Here is a 10,000-nt window from a genome sequence, read left to right as displayed (position 1 = left end):
AAATATAAGAGTTATGATTTTTTTTTTTTTAAGGCAAGGAAGAAAAAACTAAAACGTAAAAATAAAATTGTCTGAGTCCTTAAGGCTCAAATGGGCTGAGTCCTTAAGGTGTTAAAGACCCAGCCCATTTTCACCTTAAGGAACCGGGCATTTTTTGCACATCTGACCACTGTCACTTTAAGCATCAATAACTCTGGGATGCTTTTACTTTTCATTCTGAATCAGATATAGTTTTTTTGTGACATATTCTACTTTATGTCAGTGGTAAATTCCAAAAATTTATGAAAAATTTGAAAATTTTGCATTTTTTTTTTTACTTTGAAACTCTCTGCTTGTAAGAAAAATTCCAAATAAATTATATATTGATTCACATATACAATATGTCTACTTTATATTTCCATTATAACGTTGACATGTTTTTACTTTTGGAAGACACCAGAGGGCTTCAAAGTTCAGCAGCAACTTTCAAATTTTTCACAAAATTTAAAAAAAATACAGAATTTTTCAGGGACCAGTTCAGTTTTGAAGTTGATTTGAAGGGCCTTCATATTAGAAATACCCCATAAAGGACCCCATTATAGAAACTGCACCCCTCAAAGTATTCAAAATGACATTCAGAAAGTGTGTTAACCCTTTAGGTGTTTCACAGGAATAGCCGAAAAGTGGAGAAAATTCAAAATCCAAATTTTTTTTTTACACTCGTATGTTCTTGTAGACCCAGTTTTTGAATTTTTACAAGGGGTAAAAGGAGAAAAAGCCCCCCAAAATTTGTAACAATTTCTCTTGAGTAAGGAAATACCTCATATGTGTATGTAAAAAGTTCGGCGGGCGCAGTAGAGGGCTCAGAAGGGAAGGAGCAACAATGGCATTTTGGAGAGGTTTTTTTTCTGAAATGGTTTTTGGGGGGCATGTCACATTTAGGAAGCCCCCATGGAGCCAGAACAGAAAAAAAAAAAAAATAAATAAATAAAAACACAGGCATACTATTTTGGAAACTACACCCCTCAAGGAACGTGTTTGACACATTTCTGCTAAAGTTGGATGTGAAAATGAAAAAATTAGATTTTTTTATTCACTACAATGCACAAGGGGTACAATTTTCACAAAGGGCAATAGGAGAAAAAGCCTCCCAAAATTTGTAACCTCATTCATTTTCACAGACCACTGTTCCAAAAATCTGTCAGACAACTGTGGCGTGTAAATGCTCACTTCACCCCTTATTAAATTTTGTGAGGGGTGTAGTTTCCAAAATGGGGTCATATGTGGGGGGGGGGCCATTTTTCTGAAACTATGGGGGCTTTGTAAACACACGTGGCCTTCAATTTTGAACACATTCTCTGCCCAATGGCGCTCCTCTTCTGAGCATTGTAGTGCACCCGCAGAGCACTTTACATCCACATATGGGGTATGTTCTTACTCAGAAGAAATGGGGTTACAAATTTTGGGGGGCTTCTTCCTATTCTCCCTTGTGAAAATTAAAAATGTAGGGTAACACCAGCATTTTAGTGAAAAAAGTCCTGCATGTAGTTATGATTTTTTCCAGAAGTACAACAAAATCAAACCTATGTGAGTATGGTATAATTTTAATCGTATGGACTTACAGAATAAAGAGAAGGTGTCATTTTTACCGAAAAACGTACTACGTAGAAAAGGAAGCCCCCAAATTTACAAAATGGCGTTTTTTCTTCCATAATGTCGCACAATTTTTTTTCCTGTTTCGCCATAGATTTTTGGGTAAAATGACTGGTGTCATTACAAAGAATTGGTGGGGCAAAAAAATAAGCCATTATATGGATTTTCAGGTGTAAAATTGAAAAGGGTTATGATTTTTAAGACGGAAAGGAGGAAAAAACAAAAAAAGTGCAAAATTTAAAAAAAATCACCAAAGAGGGAAGGGGTTAACTCACCTGAGGCCTTGCATTCGCCACATCCAGGTCATGTAATGTGACATCCTGAATCACCTCTTTCTTCTTGTGGACATCGCCCTTTGGCAAGGGCACGTACTCCTCTGCTTCAAGGTCAAACTCTGTGGCATAGGTGTCACACCTGCCCTGCCTCTGTGTGGTAGGGACAGAATCTGGGTTAGTGAAAGGGAAGCAGGTGTGCTGTAGAGTGGCTGCCAAATCCCTGACTGCCAGGCTGCTGATAGCAGGCAAAGGACTAAATTCCCAATTTTAGTTTTGCGGTTTAACAGGGAACTCAGTTTCTTGAAAGTTATATCAAACGTGCTGCTGCTCTTTCAATCTGAATGCTCAAACCCACCTTAAACTTGGAATACAGCAGTAGTCTCCAACCTGCGGTCCTCCAGATGTTGCAAAACTACAACTCCCAGCATGCCCGGACAGCCGTTGGCTGTCCGGGCATGCTGGGAGTTATAATTTTGCAACATCTGGAGGTCTGCAGATTGGAGACCACTGGGATACAAGATTCAATAGACTTACCTTTACTGCACCACTGTTTGCTTCAATGTAGATGACATCCCCAACTTCCACTCGCTCCTTCTGTAAACTCTCATAGATGCTGGGATCCAGCTAAACAAAAACAAGCAAAGCATGGAAATTCATAGTGGTACATACTGAAATAAAAACATGAACACAGTCCAACATGGTGGGTATTACAGCTTAATTGCGGTAAAGGTGGGAGACTTAACTTTGACCACATAGATATTAGAAGTACACAATTGTGTAATAACTAGATAGACAACACACCTTTAACTGTTTGGTTCCTTTTGCAGTTTTTAGGCCTATAATAACATGGCTGATTGTTTTGCCATAGCCACCCATTGGATTCTCAGTCTCACATGGGGTTAATTCTGTCACCTCTCCTTCGTACACTTCTTTTGTTTCACGAATTCTAAGACCTGCAAAAAAAATTAAAATAAAATGAATATATATATATATAACTATATAACATATCTCAATATATACAAACATTTTGTAATTAGCATTTTTATTACAGGTAGAAGTTAGAACTTCTCAATTAAAATTTGACATGTAGTAAAAAGGAGATTTTTTAACACTTACCGTAAAATCTCTTTCTCGAAGGATCCATTGGGGGACACAGACCATGGGGTGTATCTTGCTGTCTCTAGGAGGTGTGACACTATGGTGTTAAAAAGAGTCAGCTCCTCCCAGCAGGATACTTCAGGCTCTGAGCTAGTCAGTATAAGTTCCAGAGCATTAGGAGGAGACCAATAGGTCAAGGAAAAACCCAAAACTGTCCGAGAACCAGAAGAAAAAACATAACTGAACACACCCTCGGACAGAGAACGAAGAAAAACCCCCAAAAAAGGGCAGGAGCTGTGTCCCCCAATGGATCCTTCGAGAAAGAGATTTTACTGCAAGTGTTAAAAAATCTCCTTTTCTCTATCGGCTCCATTGGGGGACACAGACAGTAGGATGTACCAAAGCCGTCCCTTGGGTGGGCAGATAAGTAATCCCTAATGCACTGCCGCCTGCAACACCTTACGCCCCAGGGAAGCATCAGCTGATGCAAAAGTATGAACCCGATAAAACCTCGAGAAAGTGTGCAAAGACGACCAGGTAGCCGCCTTACAAATCTGCGAGGCCGAAGCTCTATTCTGGAGAGCCCAGGATGCCCCAACAGAACGAGTGGAATGAGCCACAACCCTGAAAGGAGGAATCTTCCCCTTACAGCGATAGGCTTCCGAAATGGCAGACTGAATCCACCTAGAAATGGTGGCCTTCGAAGCAGGTTGTCCCTTGCGACGACCCTCCGTCAGGACGAAAAGGGAACCACACTGACGAAAGGAAGAAGTGATGGAGAGATAAGACCGAACAGCCCGAACCACGTCCAGCTTGTGCAGTAAGCGCTCCCTAGGATGAGAAGGAGGCGGGCAAAATGACGGGAGGACAATATCCTCATTGAGATGAAAGGCCGAGACCACCTTAGGTAAAAAGAAAGGGTCTGGCCGGAAAACGACCTTGTCCTGGTGAATCACCAGAAAAGGAGAACAGCAGGAAAGGGCTGCCAATTCAGAAACCCTCCGGATGGAGGTGATAGCCACCAGAAACGCCACCTTCCAAGAAAGGAGGCGGAGAGACACCTCTCTAAGGGGCTCAAAGGGTGCCCCCTGGAGGGCACTCAGAACCAAATTCAAGTCCCAAGGGGGAGAAGGTGACCGATAAGGAGTAACAGCATACGCCACTCCTTGCAGAAAGGTCCGGACATGAGGATTAGAAGCCAGGGGCCGCTGGAAAAGAACAGTAAGGGCCGAAACCTGACCCTTAAGAGAACTGAGAGACAACCCCAGTTCCAACCTCGACTGCAAAAAGGAGAGAAGACGGGGAACAGAGAAGGTCACCGGGGAGAAGTCTTTTACTTCACACCAACAAAAATAAGACCTCCAAGTACGGTGGTAAATCCTTGCAGGAGGGCTTACGAGCCTTGAGCATGGTGCGAATGACTTTGGAAGAGAACCCGCGGGCCCTCAAAACCGTGGTCTCAACCGCCACGCAGTCAAATGCAGCGACTGTAAATTGGGGTGGCAAAGAGGACCCTGTGGGAGCAGGTCCGGAGGGAGCGGAAGGCGCAGTGGAGAGTCGTCCAGGAGCCTGACTACGTCGGCGTACCACGACCTTCGGGGCCAATCTGGAGCTACCAGAATGGCGGGGACGCCCTCTGCCTTGAGCTTCCTCAGCACCTTGGGAAGAAGCGGAAGAGGGGGGAACAGATAGGGTAGGGCAAACCCTGCCCAATGAATCACTAGGGCATCCACGGCCAGAGCCTGAGGGTCCCGGGACTTGGACACAAACGGAAGGATCTTCCGATTGTGCCGGGACGCGAAGAGGTCCACGTCCGGAATGCCCCAGAGGTTGCAGAGGTGCGCAAAGACCTCTGGATGTAGAGACCACTTGCCGGGGTCGGGTGAGGACCGACTGAGGAAGTCCGCTTCCCAGTTGAGCACCCCTGGGATGTGAATCGCCGAAATGGTCAGAACCTTGCTCTCCGCCCAGGAGAGAATCTTGGTCACCTCGGCCATGGCTGCCGAGCTGCGAGTTCCACCCTGACGATTTATGTACGCCACTGCCGTGGCATTGTCCGACTGAATGCGGACAGGACGGGACGGGACTGAAGATGGGACTCCCAAAGAAGAATCGCCCGTAATTCCAATGTTTATCAGAAGAAGGGTCTCCTAGGGAGACCAGAGTCCCTGAACCGTCCAATCTCTGAACACGCCGCCCCAGCCCGACAGGCTGACATCCGATGCAACAACCTGCCAGTGAAGGGGAAGAAACCACCACCCTTGGAGAAGAAGGGGAGAGCGGAGCCACCAGAGCAGAGACTGACGGACCCTGAGAGGGAGAACAATCTGACGATCGAGGGACAGAGGAGATCTGTTCCACCGAGAGAGAATCGCCAGTTGGAGAGGACGGTAATGAAACTGGGCAAAAGGTACGGCCTCCATAGTTGCCACCATCCGACCTAGGACTTCCATACAAGTGCGGATGGAGACCGATACCTGGGTCCGAAGAGAGTAGATCCCTGATCGGAGCGCCAGACGTTTGTCCGGCGGAAGACGAATTCGAGCAGAGGCAGTGTCGAAAAGAAGTCCCAGAAAGGATAGAGACTGGGTAGGACAGAGGACTGACTTGTCCTGGTTGACCATCCACCCGAAGCGAGTCAGAGTTTGGAGAGTGATGTCCAAATTCTCCAGAGTCTGGGCCCTGGTTGGAGCCTTGATGAGAAGGTCATCCAGATAGGGTATCACTGAGATTCCCCTCAACCGTAACAGGCCCATCACTGGCGCAAACACCTTTGTAAAGACCCGAGGAGCCGTGGCAAGACCGAAGGGGAGGGCTACAAATTGAAAGTGCCCCTCCGGAACCGCAAAGCGGAGGTACCGATGATGGCCCGGAAATATTGGCACATGGAGTTAGGCATCCTTGATGTCCATCGATGAAAGGAACTCTCCTTGTTCCAGGGACGCCACTACCGAATGGAGGGATTCCATTCGGAAGTGGCGGATGAGAAGATGAAGATTGAGACGCTTGAGGTCCAAAATTTGACGCACAGAACCGTCCTTCTTGGGGACCACAAAAAGATTTGAATAGAAACCCTGAAAACGTTCCCTGAAGGAACAGGAACGATAACCCCTTGGAGAAGCAGAGACTGGAGAGCCACTCGAAACTGCTTCGCCAGGAGGAGACGACCAGGGGGCCCGGGATCGAAAAAAGCGATCCCTCGGAAGGGATGCAAATTTGATCCGGTAACCGTTTGACACCACGTCCCTGACCCAAGAGTCTTGAATGTGAGAGGTCCAAATGTCTCGAAAAAGTAAGAGACTACCTCCCACCGGAGAAGAAAACACGGGTTGGGGCCTCACTTCATGCATTAGTGGGCTTGCGGTTGCCTGATTTGGGCACAAAACGGCCGGACCAGTTGGAGTCCGACTTCCAAGACGGGCGAGCCCGGAACGAGGGAGCCTACTTGTCCCGCGAGGGCGCCTGCCCGGATCCCTTGTTGAAGCTGGAGGTCCGAAAGGACCGAAAGGAAAAGGCCTTCCCTTAGGAGAAGCCTTATTTTGAGGTAACAAGGAACTCTTACCTCCCGTTGCCTCGGAGATAATCACATCAAGGCGTTTGCCAAAAAGACGGCCACCCGTAAAGGGAAGCTCAGTGAGAGATCTTTTGGAAGCGGCATCCGCATTCCAAGCCTTAAGACACAGAGCGGCGGAGAGCCGCTAGATGACCCACAGCATAGGCAGGACAACGGGCTGCCTGGAAGCTGCGCACAGAAAATCCCCAGCTTTAGAGCATTGGAGAGCCAAAGCAGATAGATCCTCCGGGGGGGATCCCGCTAAGATATCCTGACGGAGCTTTTGGCACCACTCCGACAGGCCCTTGGACACCCATGTGGAGGAGAAGATGGGGAGAAGAGAAGAGCCAGCAGCTTCCGTGGCAAACTTCGCTAAGGGGTCTACCTTCTTGTCCGTGGGATCCTTGAAGGCAGCGGTATCTGCCAGAGGCAGTGTAGTCGCCTTATTGATCTGGGAAACTGGTGGGTCCACTGAGGGAGGAGAAACCACCTTAGTGACAAAGATCTTGTCAAATGGATAACGATCTTGCATTGTCTTGATTCCCACGAACCTCTTGTCTGGATGTTTCCATGCGGTCTCCAGAATGTCGTCAAAGTCAGCGCGAGAGCTGAACTTCTGAGGTGCTGGCTTAGCACGATGAAAGGATACTCCTGGATTGACATCCGAAGATCCTGGGTCCTCTAAGTGAAAGGTGTCTCTCAGGGCTGTAACCAAAGAGTTAACTGTTGCAATTGAGTCAGGGCGGTCCTCAGAGTCAGATGCCGGATCGGAAGCCTCGTCCACCAGGGGAATGAGAATGGGTAGAGGCAGTCCTGGAGGGGGGGGGGGGGGGGGAAGAGACTCTGACCGAGAACGCGGCTCTGGCGTGGCAGAGCGGCGACTCCAAGAACATCCTCTGGAGGAGCGACGTTTGTGCCCACGAGGGGAACGCTCACGTCTACTTGAAGACTCATTGGAAGAGTCAGACAAGGCACCCCTAGGACGCCTGTGAGAGCGTGAGGAATGTAGAGACGAGGAGCGAGCCCTTCCAGAGGTCCTGCGCAGGGAAGACCCCTTCAAGGCAGACACCACTTCCCGGGAGGCCTCAGCCACCGAGCGGAAGACTTTGTTCAAGTCAGCCATATGCTGGGTCAGGGAAGAAACCCAGGCTGGGGGAGCTGCAGGATCCACCGGGAACGAAGGGGCATCAGGGGGTACCAGGGAGTCTTGGGGAGCAGTGGCGCAGGCAGGACAAGTGGGCTCAGCAGAGCCAGACATTTTGGTATTACAGTGCTTACAGAGATAGTAAGTCACTGAAGTTCCAGGTTTCTGTTTAGAGGGAGGAACAGCTCTGGTACGGACATATTGAGGGAAAAGAAGGGACCCTGTCAGCTGCAGTGAGGAGACTCGCTCTGTGCAGCTAGAGAGAGAGAGAAAAAAGACCAGCCAATAGGAATAGAGGAGCGTGCCTGAAGCAAGTCACTAAATAAATGCCCCCTTCCTACTGAAATTCTCACCCACGGCACTGATTGGAGGCAGCTTCGCGCGGCGCTACAGACCAGCCGGGAGAACTGTCATGGCGCCCGCTCCTTGCCCCCGAGCGCACCTGTCGCTCGTTTGTGCGCTCAGGGGAATATGGCGGGCGGCCAGCGCCGGCAGAGACTGCCGATGAAAAGAATTAAGCCGGCACAGAAGCGCACAGCTAATCACAGCGCCACGGCTGTCAGCCGCTTGCTTATAAGGCGCTGCGACAAAGTGAAACTAAGCCGGCGCTGAGAGCGCCCCGGCCACAGGACAGCGCCGCGGCTGGCAGCCGCCTATAAGGCGCTTGTGAGACAAGTTAAACACACACACGCACATAAGTGAAGTGCCGGAATAAGGCGCTATGGACATGACACCCCAAGCACACACACGTGAAGTGCCCCCTATATGAAGCCCCTTCAGGTGCCACTGCTCCCCCAAAATAAAGTGCAGCTGTAATAAAGTGCAACCCCTGTAAGTTAGCCCCAAAAAACTAAAGGGTGGGCCAAAACAGGGGGTGTCTCCAGCTGCTGCGAGTCCGTACCTGTGGAGAAAAAGGGGAGAAGTACTTACCTCAGTCAGAAGAACTCACCTACTGGAGTCTTCAGTGAAGTCTTCAGTCAGCATTAGTTAACTGCATCACGCCTGGCTGCTATGCGCGAGCGAGGCGAGCAGAGAAATAGGGGGGACCCGGACCCCGTGAGGTACCACCCAAGCGCTGACCGTTGGCGAGGGGGGGGGGGGGGTTAACAGCGCATATACGCAATGTCTGTGCCCCCCTCACTTGCAATGGGGAAACGGGGAACCGCAGTCCTGAGTCCCCACCTGAAAACAGAAAAGAAAAGGAATAAAAAACTAACACGTCCCTAACTAGGAAAATAAAAAAATTAGAAGACCTGGTCTGGAGCAACCCAGCCCATGTCCACCTCCTTAAGACACTAAGCTTAAACTGACTAGCTCAGAGCCTGAAGGCGGGTGTATCCTGCTGGGAGGAGCTGACTTTTTTTTTTTTTTTTATCACCATAGCGTCACACCTCCTAGAGACAGCAAGATATACCCACTGTCGTGTGTCCCCCCAATGGAGCAGATAGAGAAAATGTTTTATCTAATCTGGCTGGGACATCAGTAACCACGTGCCAGTCCTTTTGTGCATCTACATAAAGATGTAATTTGCATGCAAACAAATTCTGCTACTAATCAGTCTAGTGTGCCTTCACCCTAAAAGACATTACATTAATCCCTCTTAGCCCATAAAAGACCACAGGGTTTTAAACCCCCTTTATTGTGAAAGAGTCACCCTTCACCACGCTAGCAGTCAATGATTATTCGGACTAAGCCGAATGTGTGCGCAGATAACTAAGCAGAGCTCCAGAGTGGTGTAAAAGGTGTAAAGTTTAGACATCTAAAGGCCAGTAAGTTAAGAGGAACGGCATTGGTAGATTTCATGCTCCTATGTATAAACAAATGGTATTGGCACAAAAAGTGAGAAGTAATTGGACACACTATAAAAGCTGGAGTTGTTGGCCCAGCATGCCAGTATAGCCTCAGCACCCCTGAGGATGTGACTTGTCACAAAACATAGGGGTGGCTATTGTGTCTGCCTTATAAGTAATGACACAAGCGTAAAAACAGAGCATCCTGCAGGAACCAATACCATTGTGCTCGAGACAGAGATGTACATAACTTCACTACTGGGTTAGAGATTATTATATTATATTATATCTCTTATATTATATCTCTTATATTATATCTCATATCTCATATTTTATATTATATATTATATTATAATATATTTTATATATATATATATATTATATAATATATATATATATATATTATATATATATATATATATTATATATATATTAAATATCTCGAGAGACAACATATTACTAAATATTACTAAAGATATAAGTTTTAGGGGGGGGGGGTTTACAATAA

General features: G+C 47.6%; 1 protein-coding gene across 2 annotated transcripts in view; it reads right to left on the bottom strand.

Annotated features, from left to right (window-relative positions):
• The window catches only part of RUVBL1 (RuvB like AAA ATPase 1), a 55,576-nt gene that overhangs the window by 29,499 nt on the left and 16,077 nt on the right, over window positions 1-10,000 (bottom strand). For both annotated transcript variants that reach the window (XM_056524843.1, XM_056524844.1), the window contains exons 4-6: window positions 2,709-2,860; window positions 2,442-2,531; window positions 1,908-2,057 (exon numbers count right to left, since the gene is read on the bottom strand). In XM_056524843.1, the coding sequence (XP_056380818.1) occupies window positions 1,908-2,057; window positions 2,442-2,531; window positions 2,709-2,860 (392 nt within the window). The remainder of the gene's footprint in view (window positions 1-1,907; window positions 2,058-2,441; window positions 2,532-2,708; window positions 2,861-10,000) is intronic.

The sequence above is a fragment of the Hyla sarda genome, chromosome 6 (assembly GCF_029499605.1).
Source record: "Hyla sarda isolate aHylSar1 chromosome 6, aHylSar1.hap1, whole genome shotgun sequence".
NCBI classification, from domain to species: Eukaryota; Metazoa; Chordata; class Amphibia; order Anura; family Hylidae; genus Hyla; species Hyla sarda.
The sequence above is the reverse complement of the archived record's forward strand: the minus strand, read 5'-3'. Positions and strand labels throughout refer to the sequence as shown.